Source organism: Phoxinus phoxinus (assembly GCF_949152265.1).
Source record: "Phoxinus phoxinus genome assembly, chromosome: 13".
Taxonomy (NCBI): domain Eukaryota; kingdom Metazoa; phylum Chordata; class Actinopteri; order Cypriniformes; family Leuciscidae; genus Phoxinus; species Phoxinus phoxinus.
The window spans coordinates 1922035-1945000 of NC_136888.1; the positions used below are offsets into that span (position 1 = coordinate 1922035).

The following is a 22966-nucleotide window of genomic DNA, read 5'->3' on the forward strand; positions in this document are numbered from 1 at the left end:
TACAGTGTTTGTGTCCAGACAAAGAAACACTGACAACAAAAATATATTATGGGGATAAAAAAGAAGGCTGTTTATGAAGTAAATATATCTTATTATTGAAATATTAAACAGAATATAGTAACGGCTAAATAGCTGTGGCGCGCGAGCTGATAAGAGAAAAACGCGCAGTGGATTGAGCGCGCCCCGGCACAGACACGCGAGCTGGTCGAGCGCATCAGACGTCAGTGGAAAGTTTGTAGTTCAGTCGGATGTCAATGGCAAAGAAAGTACGGTAAAACGAGGCATGTAGCTTATTATTAACGTTAACTGACCAGAGAGAGAGAGAGAGAGAGAGAGAGAGAGAGAGAGAGAGCGCACTTCTGTTGAATGCCCTTGATTGCTGATCGTTCACTCAGCACGTGTTATTTGGATTAAAACTAAATCGTATATTTAAGTAAAACATGAACTGTTACCTTATTTATGTTTAACGAGTGGTTGCCTGCATTATTAGAGGACATTTGCAGGTCAAGAAGTTACATGAACTTCAAACATCCAAAGCGCGCGCCCCGAAACCAGCGTCTCAGTACGCGAATACTGAATTGAAGTCTTTCACGTCTTGCGCTTGTACGGATGAATTCACACAAAACTATGTAAAAACACCCGTCTTGGCGAGTTTCCTAATAAACAAAGTCTGTTATATCTGAAGTGAACAGACGGTATATTCAAATGGGGTCCGTGCGTTCGGTCTTAAAGGGGCAGCAGTTTAATTAATCTGATGCTGTGTTTTAATGTCAAACAAAGGACAAATAAATTACTCACTGCTCTTGACTAAATAGGCTACCTTTTTTTTTACTTTACAAAAAGATCCATCTATATTTAATTTATACAGTAATGAATATGCAGTGCATTAAATATATATTTGATGAACAAATTAAGTTTCAATTTAATAAACAACTAATATGATTGATATTATTTTGGTTTCTCTACCAATACATTTAAAAATGACAAATGCATGAATTAAAAATTAATTGAAAATTAAAAATACAGGTATCGGTATCGGCGAGTACCAAAAATGAAAGTATCGGTATCGGACTCGGTCTGGAAAAAGTGGTATCGGTGCATCCCTATATTCAAGTAATAGAGATTGTTTTGGCTTCACATCAGCTCTAGAATAGTTTATGTCCAGCTAAAGTTAGTTTTGATTGATTCACTTCCGTTGCAAAGACCATTAATTATTAACTTAGGGGCCGCTAACACGACACCATTCCAACAGAAAACCCTTAACGCGCTCCGGCCCGCTAATCCGCACAAAACAGTGCCAGGTGGATCGAGAACGCAAACCCGGAAATAGGTTCCAAGGTGCAAGTCCTGTGAGAACGTTGACGGCGTAACAAGTACATCAGGATTTATGGGGAGTGTTCCTGGTTCCGGCTGACTTAATCTATGCAGCCTAACATTGAATTATAGAAGTTTATAATGTGTTATGTGTATGCTAGTTCAAAGATATGTGTTTTTAGTCTAGATTTAAACTGACAGAGTGTGTCTGCTTCCCGGACAATGTTAGGAAGACACTTCCAGAGTTTTGGTGCTAAAGAGGAAAAGGATCTACTGCCAGCAGTCGATTTTGATATTCTAGGTATTATCATCTGGCCGGAATTTTGATATCGCAATAGACGTGAAGGACTATAATGCGTTAAGAGCTCGCTCAAGTACTGCGGAGCTAAACCATTTAGTGCTTTGTAAGTAATCAATACTATTTAAAAATGTCTACGATGTTTAATAGGAAGCCAATGCAGTGTTGATAGAACCGGGCTAATATGGTTATACTTCCTAGTTCTGGTAAGAACTCGAGCTGCTGCGTTTTGGACCAGCTGTAGTTTATGTATTAGGCGTGCAGGGCAACCTACCTTAAGATAATTACAATAATCTAGCCTTGATGTCATAAACGCATTAACTAATTGTTTCGCATTTGTCATTGAGAGCATATTACGTAATTTAGATATATTGGATGGAAGATGGAAGAATGCAGTTTTACAGATATTAGAAACGTGACTTTAACCTCTGGGGACCAAGGTGTTTTTGGGGCCCTTGGGATGTTTTGAAATGCCCTGACATTTGTGCTTTTTTCAGTTATTTATAAACATGTTAATGGCAAAGGTGTAAATTCACTCTATATAGCACAAACGGGGCTACCATAATATGTGAGCAACATGTATGTACATATTTGTATTTTTAAGAGAATAATGTTTATGCGTGGTTATTGAAAAAAATAAAAATGAAAGTTGCTGATATAAGACCACAAAACGTATACTAAATATGTGTTCCCAAGACTTTTGATTAATGGATTTTGTCGCTTCGAGGTCTGGCTTCAAAATGATGTGAAAAACATCCTGCCTAATTAAAACAATACAATGATTTAAACTTTGTAAGACAGTTTTTTTTGTCCGAAGAGGTTTATGCGTGGGAGTGGTTATGGCCTATCAATATTAATGAGATTAAGACCCGGGGTGTGACAGACACTCCCCCAATGGCCCATTAGCCTGAACAAAGAGATTCAAAGGTTTTGTTTTTCAATCTGTTTTATTGTAATGCGAACACTTGCATTTTCCTATCAACAGTGGAAACAACTTAAAATACTCTATCATGTCTAGTCATAGAGAAAATAATAATACATTATTCGCAACTACTTTTATTTGTGTAAACTCACAATAACAAGTAAACGTTGTGCTTTTGTAAAATAAAACAATCAGGCGCGCTTTCATGATCTCCGTGAACTGGAGCGCGAGAACTGAAACAAAATATAGCCTATGTAGGCTAAAGATTGAAATGTCCACTTTAATACGAACAAATTCGAATCGAAAGCTAATACATTCTGATTATGTAATGCGTATGAAAGGTACATTTCTCTCTAAAAGCGCATCTGCTTAACAGCGGAGATGGAGATGTTTTTAGCCGACTTAGAAAACAATAGTTTATTAATAATATGAATGGCACTTCTCATTCAGCACTGCGGGAAAAATATAAATTCCAGGTTCTAATTTGGCCTTAGAAAACCAGTAAAATCGACATGTTGTCCATATTAATTTGTGAATATTTTAAATGTTTAATAAAGGGGCCAAAAGTCATTAATCAAAAATCTGACAATTCGTCGATATTTACTTTTTTGCGCAGCAGTTGGTGTAGCCAGTTCAAATTAAAATTTTGGTGTTTAACTTTGCGTTAAACACCAAAAAGACAACATGCGGTGGTTGTGATATTATATAAAAAAACGTCCGTTGCCGTGATCTTTGGAATGACTTATCGCGAGAGAAAAAAGGACGTTTTAGTCGCATAACATCAGTTAATGGAAACGCCGTCATTTCGCAATAGTTTTTTATCGATATTTAGATAATAGCGCAAAACATTTGCGCAAATATGTAATGGAATCGCGGCTACTGATGGACATTTAGCAATGCTGATAACACAAAACATATGTAACATCATCAACCAATCTCCAAAAATAAATAAGTCATACAGGCTCATATTGTATTAACACTTAAGTATAAACAAAATTGAACTACCACTATTTTACAGATGTTATGTACTTACTCTTTCTGATTTCTGACTGAGTTGATGAGCGCACTCCGAGTTGCAGGCGGCATGATGAAGCTATATTCCTTTTTTTTTAAAGTTGAAGAATATTTTTGTATCGTGCCATCTTCCCAACACGCAGGTGACTGAATGGTGAAACTTGAAGCGTTAAATGCATTTGCTTGGGGGCGTTTACCTGTTTTGCATAGACTGCTTAACACATTATCGTGTGAATAGCGCGCTCCGTTAGTAGACGTGAACGAATTAAATTTAATGAGCTCGTAAACAGCTCGACTGGAATCGCTCTCTTTTCATACAGATTACAGAAGCTGAGAATATTTGTTTTTTATATAAATGACTTCATTTGAAAGATGCGATCTCAAGCTTTATACCCGTGGGTATGTTTGCCTGTTTGACTGAATTTTCATGGAGTTACAGATAATTTTCGAACGTGTTTCAAATTGGAGTTCACTGACAGAGAGAGTGCAGAACTCGAATCATGTTAATTTTTCTTTATTTGGCAAAAAGCAAAACACTATATTTTTATTGTGAGTATACAGAAAAAAAAATAGAAACTGAACAGGATCGATTGATGTATAATACGAAAATTAAAGATCAAAATTAACAGAGCATTTTGAGTTTATTTTGCATTGCTTAAAAAAGAACACAAGCAAAACGCGGGGTGCATTTTTGGTCCCCAGAGGGTTAAAATGAAAGATTAAAGAGCATAACCTAGTATTCTAGGTTATTACGTAAGGAAGTTTTTTGTCCAATAATTAGAATCTAGAATAGAATTTTTTTCAGAGATAAGTAGTAGGAAATTACTAGTAATACAGTTTTTATATCAGCTATGCATTCCGTTAATTTTGTGAATTGGTAAATTTCATCAGGGCGTGAAGAAATATAGAGCTGAGTATCATCAGCATAACAGTGAAAAATAATACCATGCTTCCCAATGATATCTCCCAAGGGTAGCATGTACAGAGTGAACAGCAACGGTCCTAGTACTGAGCCTTGTGGTACTCCATACTGAAGTTTTGATCGATAAGACATCTCTTCATTTACTGCTACAAACTTTTAATGGTCAGATAAGTACGATTTAAACCATGCTAATGCAATTCCACTAATTATTTTCGAGTCTATTTAAAAGAATGTTGTGGTCAATAGTATCAAATGCAGCACTAAGATCAAGTAACACTACCACGATCGGATGATAATAGCAAATCATTTGTGACTCTAATGAGAGCTGTCTCAGTACTATGGTATGGTCTAAATCCTGATTTAAAATCCTTGCAGATATACTTTCTTTCTAAAAATGAACATAGTTGTTGTCTAATATCTTTGACAGAAAAGGTAGATTCGAGATCGGCCTGTAATTGACTAATTCTGTAGGATCAAGTTTTTTCAACAAGCGGTTTAATCATAGCCAGCTTAAAAGTTTTTGGTACGTATCCTAATGACAAAGATGAATTATGATATTAAGAGAATGATATTAAGAAGAGGATCTATGACCTCTGGAAGCATCTCTTTCAATAGCTTAGTCGGTATAGGGCATCTAACATACATGTTGTCGATTTAGATGATCTAACGAGTTTAGAAAATTCTTCCTCTCCTACAGAAATTAATGAATCAAATTTTTCCTCAGGGAGACTACAATGCACTGCCTGATGCAACACTGTAGCAGACGGTTGCATAGTTATAATTTTCTCCCTGATATTATCAATCTTGTAAGTAAAGAAGTTCATAAAGTCATTACTGCTGTGCTGCTTGGAAACTGGAGTTGATGCTTTATTTTTCGTTAATTTAGCCACTGTTTCAAATAAATATCTAGTGTTTTGTTTATTTTCTTCTAATAAGCAACTGTGTCTAAGGTGCTGGAAATCACCAATAACTAGGGCACATTCAACAGGATTCTCAGTGGGTGTTTCACTGAGTGGAGAGATCCTGTTTAATGTTGTTATTGGAACGGAAGAGCAGTTTTTTGTCCCGTGACTACAGCGTCTCATGGTCACTCAGTTGCCCTGCTGCACAGGCTCGACAGCCGGAACCGAACAATGTACAGTGTTCACTAAGCTTGTCACATTCAAAGCGGTATCAAAAGCCCTTGCACTCTTACTATCCTCTATTAAAGTTTGGATGTGTCTTTAGTTCTGAAATCTTCTCCGTCTCCCAGCATTTATCACATGTAAATCCTTCATTGCTGACAGAGAATGCTATACTACACATGTGACATGAAAGTGCAAGTGACAATAACAGGAGAAGAATTTACTCACCGTGCTTGTTGACTGATACTACTCACCACAGTTGTTTGATTTATAAAAGGCGCAGGCGCGCGAGAGAGAAAAGACGACAAGCATGGATGGCAGATTAACAGGCTAGCGAGATACAAGCATGGTTGTGCTAGCGATAACGATTTAGATAAAAGCTAGCGATGTCAGATTAATGTGATAGGCAATATTAGACAATATCTAATATATGTTGATGAGTAAGTTGAATTTAGCAAATAAGAACAATTATATTAAATAGAGATTCAAAACGGACAGCTATTCGGAGCTTACAGACACAGTCCAGCAGCAAGGCAGACAGGAGCAATCGATCCATTGTCTGGATATCAGTCATGTGATCATCACGGCCCAATCACCGCCACCTTACTGATATTCAGATCAAAAGCACTCTTACTTATGTGATATGGATTAAATATATTGGAAACATGATGAAAGCAGGAAGATCCAGACCTACAGGAGTAACATTTACTGAATATTGACCGGTAAGATCTTCAGAGAGTCATAACAATAGAAGAATGGAAAGAGTGTGTGAGTGAAAGTGGTTGTGAATGTGTGTAGATGTGTGTTAGTTACAGGATTAGAGAACGACACCATTCCACCGTCATAGTCCAGATTCACTCTCACACGATCAAGCTTCTGTTTAACACGATAACCTAGAGTCCATCCGTACGTCACTCTCCAGACATCAGTGCTGAAGAAAACAAATCCCTTCCTCTGGTTTGATGCTGTAGTGACTCCAAGAGTCCAGTATTCACTCTCTTTAACCTCCACATCCCAGCAGTGTGTTCCTGAGTCAAAACCCTCTGAACCCAGAACACAAGGATAATATTCAAATCTCTCTGGATTTTGAGGAATAGGTTGATAGTTCCTGCTGGTTCTCACACCGGTCAGATCATCCGACAGGACGAGACGTTGATCTGCAGTGTTTGGATCCAGAATCACAGGAGCTGATGAGACACAATCAACAGATGCTTTTATTCTGATCTTCATATAATGATCAACACATATTATTATGAATTATGACACTCGTCCTGTTGATCAAACACATTTTCATCTGATCACTGTCAGCGCTGTTATTAGTTTCACACTCGTCTTTATCATCAGTGTTTAACGGCATCAACTACAAACATTAAATATGGGATTCAGACATTTGTGTCCATCAAGAGAAACTGATAGTTTGGGAAAGTAAAAATAATAAATCAATGAGATCTGTTGAGATTTATGCTGTAAATGAAAAAGTGTGTTTGAGATCTTCAGCAGCTTCTCCATCTTCATTTTATTGGCTCTTATTCAGCTTATTCTCGGGGCGCTACTGTAGGTGTAACAGGTTGTGTTCACACGTTTTAGTTCCCAAGCACTCTAAAGAGAGGATTAGCGTACCACTAGCATAGAATGTTTATAGCCGTTACCATGGAAACATCAGGTTCCGGTTCAGTGACAGGAAGTCGTGCACATAATTAATGCAAGGAAATGAAATCATGGGAGCTAGAAATAAGGTGGACAGTCTGTGTATCGGCTACAAACAATCCAACCGTCTCCATGCGCTGATTTCACGCAGCCGCCATTTTGAAATCGAAAGCGAGGCTCTGGTTGTATCGTCTTGAATCACAGGAGAGTTGCGAATGCGATGGTGTATCGCTGCGATTGCTGTGTACCAGGCTGTACATCCTATCAACGGAAAGAGAGTGATAAAAATATATCCTTTCATCACTTTCCGAGTGACCCAAGCCTGTCGTGAGTGGATTGTAAAACTAAGAAGGGATATTGGACCTCATTTTCAGGTAAGCGAAATAACTTTAGTTTGCTAACACCATCTTTCCAACTTACACACGTTTTGGATGGCAGTTATCAAACTAATTAACTGATTCTCTCATAAGATTACAGACAACACAAAAGTATGCTCCAAACATTTTACTCAGGACTGTTCTTTGTTCTTTCGCTCACGGGTTTACATAGACTGAAACAGGGAAGCGTGTCGACTTTGTTTACATGGTGCTGTAAACTCAAGCCCAGGAGGACACTTCAGCGAAATCCAGGGTGCGTTAACTTGTTTGATGACATAATCTGAATAATCTTAAAAAGATTAGGATTTTATGTTATGAGATCATTTGTTTTAATGACCAAAATATATACTATTGTCTTTTCATTGAGTGATTTAAACCTCTCTGAATGTGATAGTAGGCTACTGTAATGTTTCATCATATTACAAGTACCTAACCAAACTGACATTTTATTATATAAAACCAATTATATATAAATATATATATACACACACACATATATACATATACACATATACATGTATATATGTATGTATGTGTGTGTATACACTCTTGAACAAAATCTTAAGACCTGGGGAAGCATTGCAAGTTTTTTGCATTTCGCGCTAGTGGATCATAACCGGGTTGTAAGTACTGCTTCAAAAAGCCAAAAGAAGAAACAGGAGCAAGAGACAAAAAATAGAGAGTAGGCAATTTATTGAAAACTGCATTTAAACTCAAACAGGCTGTTCATCTGCTGATCAAAAGTTTAAGACGTAGCCCAAAAATAAACTCACAACAGAACTAAAAGTGTCAAAAAAGGACTCAGTAGTGAGTCCGTCCTTGTTGATCACTTCAAACACTCGTTTCGGCATGCTTGATGCGACTGTTCCCAGGAGGCTGCTGGGAACGTTGCTCCATGTGGTGAAGATGGCTTCACGAAGGGCATCCATGGTCTGGAACTGACGTCCGTTTTTGTAAACTTCCCTTGCCATCCATCCCCAAATGTTCTCAATGAGATTTAGATCAGGGGAACACGCAGGATGGTCCAAAAGAGCAACGTTATTCTCCTGGAAGAAGTCCTTCGTCAGGCAGGCGTTGTGAATTGCAGCGTTGTCCTGTTGAAAGACCCAGTCATTACTGCACAGACGGGGGCCCTCAGTCAAGAGGGATGCACGCTGCAACATGTCCACATAGCCAGTCGTCGTTTGACGCCCCTGGACAACCTGAAGCTCCATTTTCCCATTGAAGGAAAAAGCACCCCAAATCATGATGGAGCCTCCTCCACTGTGCCGCGTAGAAAACATCTCCGGTGGGATCTCCTTGTCATGCCAGTAACGTTGGAAGCCATCAGGACCGTCCAGGTAAAAAAAATTCTCGTCAGAGAATAAAACTTTCTTCCACCTTTCAATGTCCCATGTTTGGTGCTCCCTTGCTAATTCCAAATGGGCAAGTTTGTGGCGTGGGAGGAGACGTGGCCTTTGAAGACGTTTTTTGTTCTTGAAGCCCTTCTCTCGCAGATGACGTCTTATGGTAATTTGGCTACAGTCAGCATCAGTAAGGGCCTTAATTTGGGTCGAGGATCGACCTGTGTCTTCACGGACAACCCGTCGGATCCTGCGGCTCAGTGCAGGTGAAATTTTTTTGGGTCTACCACTTGACTTTTTTGTCCCATAACTCTCAGGATCTTTTAAGAAATGTAAAATGACTGTCTTACTGCCTCCAACCTTTGCAGCGATGGCGCGTTGCAAGAGGCCTTGCTTGTGCAGCTCAACAATCCTGCCACATCCAAAGAGAAAAAGCCTTTTTGCCTTTGCCATCAGGAGATCATGACAGTGTGACTGCCTGAAGAACAGTGACATGAAAGCCATATTTTTGTGCAGATTTGACATTTTTATGCCTATGGTCTTAAACTTTTGATCAGCAGATGAACAGCCTGTTTAAGTTTAAATGCAGTTTTCAATAAATTGCCTACTCTATATTTTTTGTCTCTTGCTCCTGTTAATTCTTTTGGCATTTTGAAGCAGTACTTACAAACCGGTTATGATCCACCAGCGCGAAATGCGAATACTGGGTGGTGGTTGAGGAGATTCCCCCCTTCCATGTGTGAAGCGCTTTGAGTACCCAGAAAAGCGCTATATAAAATGTAACAAATTATTATTATTAATTACTTGCAATGTTTTCCCCGGTCTAAAGATTTTGTTCAAGAGTGTATATATAATAATGTATTTATATAATATACACATATACATGCATATATATATATATATATATATATGCTGATTGCTGTCATCTTACAGTTGCACATTCTTTGTATGATTTACAGTGTATTTATAATAATAATAATAATAATTTGTTACATTTATATAGTGCTTTTTCTGAGACCTCAAAGCACTTTACATAGAAGGGGGAATCGCCTCAACCACCACCAATGTGCAGCTCCACCTGGAAGATGCGACGGCAGCCATTAGTGCGCCAGAACGCCCACCACACACCAGCTTACTGTTGGAGAGGAGACAGAGTGATGAAGCCAATCAGTATATGGGGATGATTAGGAGGCTATGATGAACAGACGCCAAGGGGCAAATTTGGCCAAGATGTCGGGGTTACAAATTATTGGCCACAATTATTGGCACCCCTAGAATTGTTTATGTGTAAAATATCTCTGAAGTATATTCCTATTAATATTTACCTTTTTTAGCACACCAGGGTGACTAGGAACACGAAATTGTCCAGCTATGACTTCGACTAACGGAGGCGGAGCAGAAGAGGGAGGAGATCCGGGGGGAGCCGAAGAGCCGACGGACCCAGGCGACACGAGGGACCAACTGGACATGGCGGACCCGCCGGCTCTGGCGAGTGAGGGACTGACAGGGAACAGAAGGGCACGGTGACGACAGTGAGGACCAAAGAAGGAACTGAAGGGAGCGAGGAGTCCAACAGAGCCGGGAGGACGAGGCGTAGCCGGAGGAGAGCAGTCCAGAGGCGAGGGAAGGTGGACGAGTGACCAAGGTGGATTCGGGGGGACGAGTGAGCCTGGAGGAGCTGGTGGACTGATGGGCCATGGAGGGGCTGAAGGAGGTAGGAGCCAAGGGGACGGTGATGGACAGATGGCCTGAGGTGGAGTGCTGGAGACGGAGGCTGGAGGCGGAGACCGGAGATCCACCGACCAGGCAGTAACAATAGGCCGGTGGACCGACGGCGACTCCACCTCCCTGAAGGTGACAGGAGGAGCAAAGGGTGCAGTGCAGGACCATTCCGGTGCCGAGGTGATGAAGCCGGGTGATATCGGCGATGAAGAGTGCGAACTCCTCTTGGCTGACGAGTTGAGCGGGCTCCTCTTGGCTGACGAGTTGAGCGGGCTCCTCTTGGCTGACGAGTTGAGCGGGCTCCTCTTGGCTGACGAGTTGAGCGGGCTCCTCTTGGCTGACGAGTTGAGCGGGCTCCTCTTGGCTGACGAGTTGAGCGGGCTCCTCTTGGCTGACGAGTTGAGCGGGCTCCTCTTGGCTGACGAGTTGAGCGGGCTCCTCTTGGCTGACGAGTTGAGCGGGCTCCTCTTGGCTGACGAGTTGATGAGGGCTCCTCTTGGCTGACGAGTTGAGCGGGCTCTAGTTCCTCCCACTGTGACAGCAAAATTTGTGAGAGAAGACCCATACATCAAAAGGGCTCTATCTAAAAAGTCACAAAAAGGTAGATTTAAGTCTCCCAACAGTAATAACTGGTCCCGGGGATCGTCCAGTCCGCACCAGAAGCGTTGTTTTAAATAGTCCTCACTCCAGTACACATCTTGATGTAAGAGAATGTATAATTCGACGAATTCCTCCATGGAACAACCATTCTGGTTGAAGATAAACGCATCATCCTCCATTCTGTTTTTGGTCGATTAATCGGTCACACCGAGCTTGCCAGAAGAAGAAGACGAAGTCGAAGTACTACAATCACACTCTTTAATTAAGGCTCAGAACAAACGTAACAGTGAGCATTGCTCAAACATTAATCGACCCGGAAGACAGGGGAAACAGGAACTAAATACACTGAAGATGACGAGGGTACAACAGGTGATGACAATGAAGGGTGATAACCTGATTAACTAGACAGGTGACAAAAATGAACTAATAAGGATAATGAACTAATGATAATGACGACAGTGAAGATGAAAACAATGAAGATGGAAAAAATAAACTAAAAGTCCATGAAAACGACAGAAAACTAGGTCCCAACCCTGACACTAAATCACCACATGCTGTTTGGGAGGGTTTCAAGAAAAATCATCCTCGCTCATCCAAAAACAAACTCCAGCATATTCAGTTGTCAGACACAACTGGATCTTCACACGGCACAGGGATCTGTGGTCAGATGAAACTAAAAAAATTGCTTTTTGGCAGCAAACACGCTAGATGGGTTTGGTGCACACAAGGATACAAAGTACCCCATGTGTACAATTTAATATACAGTTGGATCTTTAATGTTGTGGGCATATTTTTCTGCTGGAGGTCCTGGGCTTCTTGTTCAGATACAAGGAATCATGGATTCGATCAAATATCAACAGATTAAAAATCAAAACCTGACGCCTTCTGCTAGAAATCTTATAATGGGTCGTGGTTGGATCTTCCATCAGAAGAACGATCCAAATCAAACATCAAAATCAACACAAATGTGTCACTGAGCACAAAATGAAGCTTCTGCCATGACCGTCCCAGTTCCCTGACCACTATAGAAGATGAGTGGCTTTACTGAAGAGAAGAAGCACCAATATTGATCTGGGAACCTGAAGGATTTGGAGAGATTCTGTATGGAGGAATGGTCTCTGATCTCTGGTTAGTTGTTCTCCAAACTCTTCTGGCATTATAGGATAAAACTGTTATCTTGGCAAAAGGAGGTTGCAAAAAGTATTTAATAAAAGGGTGCCAATAATTGTGGCCAACGTGTTTTGGAGAAAAACATTTATTTCATAATTGATCTGAATTAAATCTTGATCAGATTGAAATGGGTGCTGTAGACCTAAACATATCTGATCAATAAAAAAAAAAATTAAGCATATAAACTCGTTGAACCAGACTTCATCATTCTTGATGCATACCAGAGCCCTTTAACAGTAAGATCTCTGAGAATCAGATTCCAGTTTATAGGGTTGATATAAAATGCACTTTACAAACTTGAAATCAGATTGGATTCATTGATGAAAATTAGAGCATGTAAACATATCTAATGACTTTGATACTTATTTTTGTTTGTCATGTAATTTTCTATTTTTTTCTTAATACACAGATCTAACAATGGTTTTGGGGCTCTGCAAGACCATGATTACCTGGAAACGTCTCCTACCATGGAAGAGCATCTGAATGCAGCACAGAAGGAGATTGCTAGCCTGACAGAAGAAAATAAAAATTTAAGAAGTCAGCAGTTTTGTCTACAACGATTCCAATGTGAGCCCAAGATGATCATGTTTTACACAGGATTTAAAGATCATGAGACCCTCAAAGCACTCTACCAGTCTCTTCAACCGACAGCACAGTCTCTGCTAAGATGGAGTCAAATGCAAAGACATAATAAAACAGAACAGACTGTAACAGCTGGCTTTCATGCTCATGACATTTGTCTCTTTGACCAGTTTTTCTTGTTTCTCTGCCGTATGAGGCAGAGTCTTCTTTCTGCAGATTTAGCTGTAACGTTTAATCTGTTAAAGGAAAGGCCACAGTCAGTCGGATATGTATAACTTGGGCAAACTACCTTTATTTCATGCTTGGCACACTACCAGTATGGCCAAGTAGAGAAGCTGTAGATGAGCTAATGCCACCTTGCTTCAAGCAGACCTTTCCCAAAACACGCGTTGTGCTAGATTGTACTGAGATTTATATTGAGATTCATAACAGCAAGCTCAAAGGTTCTTAACACAGTGACATACTCTCATTACAAAGGAACCACAACTTTGAAATCCCTGATTGGCATTACTTCCTTTGGGTCAGTTAGCTTTGTAAGCAACCTATACACAGGCTCCATCTCTGACAAGGAAATCACCAAAGAGTCAGGCATTCTAAAACTCCTTGAGCCAGAAGATGAAGTAATGGCTGATAAGGGCTTTCTTATCAGAGATCTCATTGCTGACATTGATGTCACTCTTGTAACCCCAACATTCACAGGCCCAAGCGGACAATTCAGTAAAGATGAAATTGAACACACACCCAAGAGATTGCCCGCTTGAGGATACATGTGGAGAGGGCTATCAGAGGCATTAAAGAATATCACATTTTTGATGGTGTCCTACCCATTTCACTCTGTGGATCAGTCAACCAGATGTTGACTGTTTGTGCTCTACTGACACATTTTCAAGGGCCTCTATTTTAGAGGAAAGTTTCACACAATAATAAAAACTTGCTGAAAATGCACTCACCCTCAGGCAATCCAAAATGTAGATGAGTTTGTTTCTTCATCGGAACCGATTTGGAGAAATTTAGCATTCCATCACTTGCTCGCCAATGGAAAACATCTACATCTTGGATTGCATGAGTTTTTATTTTTGGGTGAAATATTGCTTTAATTCTAAAAACATTCATTTTAGGTTACAGTTAAACAAAAATGTACATAAACGAGAATAATGAGTCATTTAAATGTTGTTACTTTGATTTATTGTTATAATTTGTACAGTAGATACACTGGAACAAATTTATACAATTATAAAAATATATATTTTTGTACCCATTGGCTTTTAATGTAGAAATTAGTTGTTTTAAAACTGTGCATACATTTCTTCCATACTTTAAACTATATACAGTGAAATTCATTTATAAATAAAATAATATTTTTGTACAATCAGTGGAATTCAGTTTCTTTAAAGCTACACTGTGTGATTTTAACCCCCATCTAGCGGTGAAAAGGTATATGACAATCCAGTGAATTTTAGTTTCTGTTCCTCTCAATTCCGATTTCGTTTTAACTCCTACGGTGGCCAATGTAGTCCAAGATTAACATGGCTTCCAGTTCGACCTCGTCCATATTCCTTCAAGTGATGAGGTTACTTTAGAAAACTACTATAATTTGCGGTAATTTAATTTGTCAGTTAACATATAGGTTATGACATCTATGTAAAATGAATAATAGTTTTATGTTTTCGTTATTTTTTTACCATTTCATTGCTAACATCAGCTATCAGTCCCAGACGAATGCAAGCTAATCTTAGTAAAGTAACTTTTATCAGTGCTATCGTTATTCTGTATATTGTACGACATCACTAGCGTAAGGCAACCTTTATATTGTAGGCTATATCATTTTCTCCGTGAGCAGAGATCAGTTGATGTGACGGAGGTGCGAGGGAGAGGTAGAGGTAGAGGGAAAGGAAAAAATAAAAACAGGGCCGGTGCCAGTGAATTGCAGAGACGCGAAAGGCGAAGCTTGAATTAACGGGTATGTCCCTCTTTGGCTAATGTACTTTCAAGATGGAGGGGCAACATGGCGACCGACATTCAAACCCCTCACCCGTATGTATTTTCAATGGCATATTATACACTCAGGAGAATACCTTATTACTTGAACGAAGTAAATATACATTAATGAGCACATATATTTTTGAAAGAACTAAGTGTTTTTAGCTAAGAATAAACTAAAAAAGTTACACAGTGTAGCTTTAATGTAGAAATGAGTTGTTCTAAAACTGTACATATATTTACTTATTTACTTAATTATATTAAAATATTTACCTATACTTATCTAATGTGTACACCACATGTCTGTTAGGAGTAAGTGTGTGTGGTATTCCTGGGTTTATAAGCACAAGTTGCGCAGCCAGAAGTTAAAAAAGAACAAGTCCAACTTAGTTTTTACTGACTCCTATTTCTCTTCATCAAAATGGATGCACTCCAGGTGGAAGTAATTTCTGGATTTGACAAAGAAGTCACACCATGTCATCCCTGTGATACCCATTTGTCCAATCATCTGATAATAATGTTCATGGCTGGTTTTGAGAGTGAGCATACCATCTGCTCTTACGGAAAGGTACTTGCACTCTAGGACACTGTTTACATCAGGACACTTGATTTCAAGTAACCCCAGAGCACCAGTGCCGTCAACCACCTTCCGATCAGGAGATGCGCCTAAATGTGGGGCATGGGGATTTATGACAAAGCCATAAGGGTAACCGTGATTACTGGTTACCTGCTTGTATTGTGCAGCTGCATCTGGCTCCAGTTCCAGCCCTCTCTTCATTGTCTGTGTCTGAACTGACCTTTTCTTTTTCTGCATACTGGTGGCAAGGCTGTTAAAGTCTGCAACTTGTGAGACTATCCTCTTAAAATTGGATGAAGTCAAGCGCTGGGAACGAGCACGGTGCCACATCTTATTGTTGCTCTGCCCCCTCGTTTCTTTCTCTAATGCCTCGGAATCAGAGAGTGTAACAGTCATACCACCATAAAAAGTGCTCTCCTTTTCACTGAGAGATGTTGAAAAACTGCATGGTTGTGGTGGGAGAGGAAAAGGTGGGTAGGGATCAGTGGAGGTGGTGGGCACCCCGATGACTTGGTAGGTTAAGGCTGATCATGAGGCAGATGTGCGAATTCAGTTGCAACTTTGTCCACGGGGTATGTCTCTGATGCCCGCAGCAGTTTGTACATTTGGCTGTTGCTTCCAATTTTAGCAAGTTTTTCATAAAGGTCATTAGCAAACTGATCACTTGGTAGAGGGGTTGAAATAGGACCATACATGTTAGGTATGATTCCATTACTAGATCTTTTATAGATGGTTTGAGGTGGATTAGTGGATTTGAGGTGATATTTTAACTGTTTTAATAGGTTTAGGGGCAAGACCCATAGAACGTGAAGGAATATGCCATGTCTGTGTCGGGGAGGTTTTACTAACGATAGGTGGAACGGACTTATATTCCAATTTGATGTAGTGTGCCAGGGTATACAGTATTCTGTATGACTGAGGGGTGGTGTGTCTGAACGAGTGGTCAGCAGCACAGGAGCACCACAGGGGACTGTTCTCTCACCATTTATCTCACGTTGTATACTTCAGACTTCCAGCACAACTCAGAGTCCTGTCATCTCCAAAAATACTCGGATGACTCTGCAGTTGTTGGGTGTATTAATGGTGGAGATGAGACAGAGTACAGGGATCTGGTTGACCGCTTTGTGTTGTGGTGTGGGAAAAACCACCTCCTCCTAAACATGACAAAGACGAAGGAGATGGTAGTGGACTTTAGGAGGATCAGGACAACAACACTAAACACCACTCGCCTTCTGGGAGAGGAGCTGGAGGTGGTTGAGAATTTGAAATACCTGGGTGTGTACCTTGACAACAGACTAGATTGGAAGTACAACACTGAGGCCATCTTTAAGAAGGGCCAGAGTAGACTCTACTTCTTGAGGAAGCTTAGGTCTTTTAATGTATGCAGCAGGATGATATGTTCTATCAGTCTGTTGTCGAAAGCGCAATTTTCTTTGCAGCCATCTGCCATCAACAAGCTAATAAAGAAGGCTGGCTCTGTGGTGGGGTCTGCTCTGGAACCCCTGGAGTTGGTTGTGGAGAGAAGAATGTTATACAAACTATTCAACATCATGGACAACACTTCACATCCGCTGCACAACCTGCTGGTTGGGCAGCAGAGTGTATTCAGCTGGAGACTCCTACAACTCCGCTGTAGCAAGGACCGTTACAGGAAGTCATTCCTACCCACTGCCATAACAATACACAACTCTTCTCTGGGTAGGGATAGGAGATTGAGGAGACTGAATGACACGTGAATGATAAAGGACATCACATTATTGTTAACATTATACTCAACACTTTAAATATTTGCATGTGATACTTAACTGCACATCCTTGCACACTGTTGCACTTGTGTATACATTTATATTTGTAAATATATTGTATTTTATTTTTAAAGGAAATTTTGTACATTATATGTTAGTTTATGTAATATGTCTGGTCTGTATTCTGTGTCAATTTTGATGCTGCAACACAGCAATTTCCCCTTGGGGATCAATACAAATGTTCTATTCTATTCTCCGCTGACAAAGGAACCTTCAGATGGAAATTCTATCTGGAAATAAAGAAACAAAATAGATAAGTCAGTATTTATTCAAAATAATGACAATATAAAGGTCCAGCAAGTTGTGGGAAGTCAAGAAACATTCAAACTTTTATAATATACAGGTTTGCTGTTCACCTTATGTTTGATACTGGTAGTAGGAAACAACAAGTTAAGTGGACAACAGTGTGATAATTGCTGATAAGTACAGCTATTGTATTGTATTTTGAGTTGAACTGATACTACATGTTGGACGTGTGTGTATATACAGCACACACACACACACACACACACACACATACACATATTATATATATATATATATATATATATATATATAAAGTCTTTATTAAATGCTCAAAATTATAAAATGCATTTAATAGTGATTTTCAGTGCGAGCTAAATTACGCACACCTGAATATAAAGCATTTTTTTCTTCCAGCCCTCATTAACAATATATCACTTAAAAATAATTACATATAAAATGATTAGCAGTTATTAAGATTAATATGGTTTGGCAAAGTCAATTTTATTTTAAAATGATTACTCTTGAGCGTCTGGCGCGAGTGATTTCAATGTTAAGTCACTGTAAAGACACGTTTATGCACGTCTAGAGGTCCTGCGGCGCGGTGTTTAGCGGTAGACGCGAGCCTCATTCGCGCAAATATCACAGATAATGGGCCCTATTTTAACGATCTGAAACGCAAGTGTCAAAGCGCAAAGCGCAAGTAACTTTGTGGGCGGATCCCGGCGCTGTTGCTATTTTCCCGGCGGGATAAATGACTCTTGCGCCTGGCGCAAATGTAAAAGGGGTTGGTCTGAAGGAGCTTCATTATTCATAGGTGTGGTTTGGGCGTAACGTGAAATAAACCAATCAGAGCGTCCTCTCACATTCCCTTTAAGAGCCGGCACGCTTGTTCCATGGCGGATTGCTATTATAACGGCGGATTTGCCAGCGCACGCCAGCAGGAGCGGTTCACAGCCGAGGAGACCGACGTTCTCGTCAGGGCCGTAAAACACAGAGAAGTGACAATGGGGATGATGGGAGAAACCCACCCAAATTAGCTTCGGTTAAACAGGCGTATAATTTGGGTAAATGTGTAGCCTAATCTAGATTTTTTTTTATTTTTTTTATCTAGATAGATATTTTTCTCATCTTCACGGACACAACAATGATTTCCCTCGTGTGTTAATATTTTTCCTTGTAATAATGTATGATTTGCAAAAATGAAAACTGCTGCGTCTGTTTATATTAGAGAATCAAAGTGGATGCGCGTTAACACGCTACATTATGGCCAAGCACGCGCCCTTAAAATACCATATCACTAACGCGCAACGCGCCGCTGTCTTTAGACTGTTTTTTCCTGGTCAGTGGCGCAATTGCTTTCTAAAACTGGAAAATAGCACCATGGAAGTTTTGCGCCGGAACACGCCTCCTCTTTGCGCTGAACCGCCCCCGCGAGCGCAAGTTCATTCCCTAATTTACCGACGTGCGTCTGTGGAGGGAAAAGTCCGCTGTGCGCGGGTGCAAAATAGGAATGATACATGTGTCGGTGTACAAAGTCAATTGCGCTGGGTGCAAGATAGGGCCCAATGTCTTTTCTATCATTTCACTGTAGCTCAGCATCGCGATGTAAAGTTAACGTTATTACATGATCACAGTTCATATGTGTGGGGAAAGATAAGCTATTAGAGTAAAAATATTGCGTTAGGCTACTTCAGTTAATAAGAAAAAAGATTTTACAATTCCTGCAAATGCAGTGATGAAGTTCATGTTCTCATGATTTATTTTTATGAATAACAATGTTTCAAAACATCCCCCCCTCTGTTTTTTTTCACAAATCGCACCCTGGGCATAACTACGAATTACAATATTTCATGTTTTTCACAGTCAGTAATTCATATTGTAACATTCGTTTGTTTGTTGTCATGTTGCAGTTTGTTTGAAATAACACACCTGTTCACCTGAAGAAAAACTCGACGAAGTGCTATTAGAAGACCTGTCAAAGCTTTTTGGTACATATCGCCTACCGTAGATGCAACGCGCATTTGAGAAAGCGAGGCGCTGGAGAGCAAAATTCGTTTGAATGCAAAATACAAATTCACCACTAGATGGAAGTAATTCCTACATATTGTCCCTTTAAAAGAAATATTCGAAATGCATGCTAACATAAAATGTCATGCTGATGTTAACTAAAAAACAAAATAACATGGGCAAACATAATGTATTTCGAATGTTTAGTCAGAGGTATCTCTCTAGCTTATTTGGCTTCGTGTAATAGTTAACCTTACCTTCAATATCAGTGAGGTAACCTCAATCCAGTTGTTGTATCCTTTTAACAAAACAGCTCGTGGGATTTGGCATCCATCCTCTGCCCATTTTTCCACATCCAAGAGTGTAAATCCAAGGTATTGTTATTGATCTTTACTTCTGGGTTTCTTCCCATCGGAGCCTCGCTTTCGATTTCAAAATGGTGGCTGCGTGAAATCAGCGTATTTACTTTGTATTGTGTGAAGCTGCCTGCTTGTCATTTCTGACTTGTAAAAAAAATGTCTAAAAGCTGCTATGTGACAAGTTGTACAGCAAACAAGCTAAGAAACCCAGAAATAGGTTTTTATAAGTTGTCGACCCCAAAAAACGAGCGTTTCAGGACATAAATTGGATTGTTTTCCCCCGGTGGACGTAGCTTTCAGATTATGACACGTGTCGCTCTGTCTCTATTAGACTCAATTAAAATCTATCTATCTATCTATCTATCTATCTATCTATCTATCTATCTATCTATCTATCTATCTATCTATAAACTCCTGCAGTCAGACTCACTGTTCTGGACAATGTCCTGCATCTTCTTCCAGACTCTGAACGGCAGATTGCCCAAGTATCGTGGCACATGAATCAAAGCTCCAGAAGCCATCTGTGGATCCGGCTGTAAGCTCTGGACTCTGGAAGAACATTCAGGAGTCAGAACTGCAGTGGTTTTGGGTCAGAACCAGAGAGACCAGAGACAGGAGCAGATCACTCACCTTTCCATTGAGACTGAAAACTCCTGCAGAACAAACACACCATTATCATCAAGAACTCAATCAATCAACCAATGATCAACCAATGATGTGAGATCAGACCTTCAGAAAGCAGACGTCATTGGCTTCCATCATCTCCTCCATGTGTCTGATTGTGTGTGAAAGAGCTAAGATGTGTGTGTTCATCTCCTCCAGCTTCTCCTTCATCATCTGCTTCTTCTGCTCCTCTTCCTCCCTCAGTGCAGTGACTGTAGCTTCTTCTTCATCTCTGAGAAACTGATGAAGCTTCTCAAACTGCTGTTTAATCTGACGCTCTGTGTGCTCAGCTTGAGACTGAAATCACATCACATTCACTTCAATCTCAATCCACACACATCAACACTTCACATCATTCATATCAGAGATGAACTCGGATACCCGACATATAACGGAACCAGAAGCAGATTAATGCTCGCCATTTACAGAAATGATCAACTGGAATCCATTATATTAAATCATAACTGTACTCTGTGATGCTATACATAACTCTTGATTCTGTTTCCTCACCCTGATGTGTTGAACTGTTTTCTCAAACTCTCCTTTCATTTTTCCATTGCATGTAAGTTTCTCTTCTAAGGACTTCAGTGCTGTATTGAACTCCTCCTGGAATTGAACAAAAAAACATAAAACACAAGATTACAGTGAAGAGAAGAAGAGAAGAGAATACAGTGATGTAATCATATACAGTGAAAAAGCCCTCATCCTGATTTGTTCTATTTTTGTGGTGCTCATTTAAAGATTGAAATGTCTACTTTTAAACTAAACCATTAGAGTGCGGATCGGGCCGAATTTTTCAGTCCGAGCCCGGCCCGCGTCCGACAGAGCAGTAACCGAACCCGACCCGAGCCCGACAGGCATAAAGATATTTATGTTCGAGCCCGACCCGAGACCGGCAGTTAAAACCCCATTTTTTCTCATACTAATGACAATTGTACGTTTGTTTGTGTGGAAAGCCCGCTTTTACTGTAGGAAGGCAATCGGAAATGTCAACAGGACAAGCGCATCAGCGCGCGGAGCAACAAGCGCTCTTAACACCTGGCGCGCGCACATTATGCACGTGTTTCGTTGTCACGGCTACATAAACAAATGTCCGCACACAGGAAGACGGATGTTATGGTAATATTTTACTTGTATTTTAATCACAAAAACAAACGTTTGCATCAAGTGAAAGCATCAGGCACATCGGCTACCTACATAATAAGCTGTTTTAAATTTAAAATGTTCAATGCCTTATCGCGCTGATGTGACCGAGCCCGACCCGAACCCGAACATCATTTCTAAATATCTGTCCGAACCCGGCCCGGCCCGTCGGGTACCGGCGGGTCCCGTCGGGCTCGGGTCGGGGATCCATCCTCTATAAACCATTCAAAACGAAAAGAAATAGGCTACTCTCTGTGTAATCCGTATGAAATGTGCTTTTTCCACCACCATGTCCCTTTAGAGGCTCAGTACGATCACGCTGACAAAATAATAATAATAATATTGTGTGTCAATTATTTTGTGTCAAATCATTTATTGATTGACTTTGATACAAAATAAAATGTGATGATTTTTACTCGCATTAATAATAATAATAATTAATAATTCATTACATTTATATAGCGATTTTCTGGACACCCAAAGCGCTTTACACAAAAGGGGGGAATCTCCTCAACCACCACCAATGTGCAGCATCCACCTGGATGATGCGACAGCAGCCATATTGCGCCAGAACGCCCACCACACACCAGCTTACTGGTGGAGAGGAGACAGTGATGAACAGAGGCCATGATGGACAGAGGCCACTGGGCAAATTTGGCCAGGATGCCGGGGTTACACCCCTACTCTTTCGAAAGACATCCTGGTATTTTTAATGACCACAGAGAGTCAGGACCTCGGTTTAACGTCTCATCCGAAGGACGGATTTTCGCTCGCAGACCCCCAAAGTTTCAGGCGGTTGTCGAGACTTCGGTGAGAAGCAACGTCGGTCACGTGCTTCGCGCCGAAATACAGAATCTGTAGGCAAAAGGGGCGATACAAACCAATCCCCCGTTCATCCGAAGGACGGACGGTCTTAAATCTAGTATGGGTCTGAGACCGCCGTCTTTTTTCGGGACTGGAAAATAGCGGCTGTAGAAACCCGATTGTTTTAGCGCAGGGGGGACTAGCTATATCGCCCCTTTTGCTAACAGATTCTGTATTTCGGCGCGAAGCACGTGACTGACGTTGCTTCTCACCGAAGTCTCGACAACCGCCTGAAACTTTGGGGGTCTGCGAGGGAATTGGAGCGAGTAGCCTCGCTTTATAGTGTT

The 22966-nt window shown here is 40.4% G+C and overlaps 1 protein-coding gene across 1 annotated transcript in view; it reads right to left on the reverse strand.

Moving 5' to 3' along the window:
- Positions 1–4610: 4610 nt before the first annotated feature.
- Positions 4611–22966, reverse strand: part of LOC307009357 (nuclear factor 7, ovary-like) — a 47450-nt gene continuing 29094 nt past the window's right edge. Inside the window, exons 2-6 of the mRNA XM_079633039.1 lie at positions 21183–21278; positions 20739–20969; positions 20640–20662; positions 20440–20558; positions 4611–6781 (exon numbers count right to left, since the gene is read on the reverse strand). Of these exons, the coding sequence (XP_079489165.1) occupies positions 6300–6781; positions 20440–20558; positions 20640–20662; positions 20739–20969; positions 21183–21278 (951 nt within the window). The 3' untranslated portion in view covers positions 4611–6299. The remainder of the gene's footprint in view (positions 6782–20439; positions 20559–20639; positions 20663–20738; positions 20970–21182; positions 21279–22966) is intronic.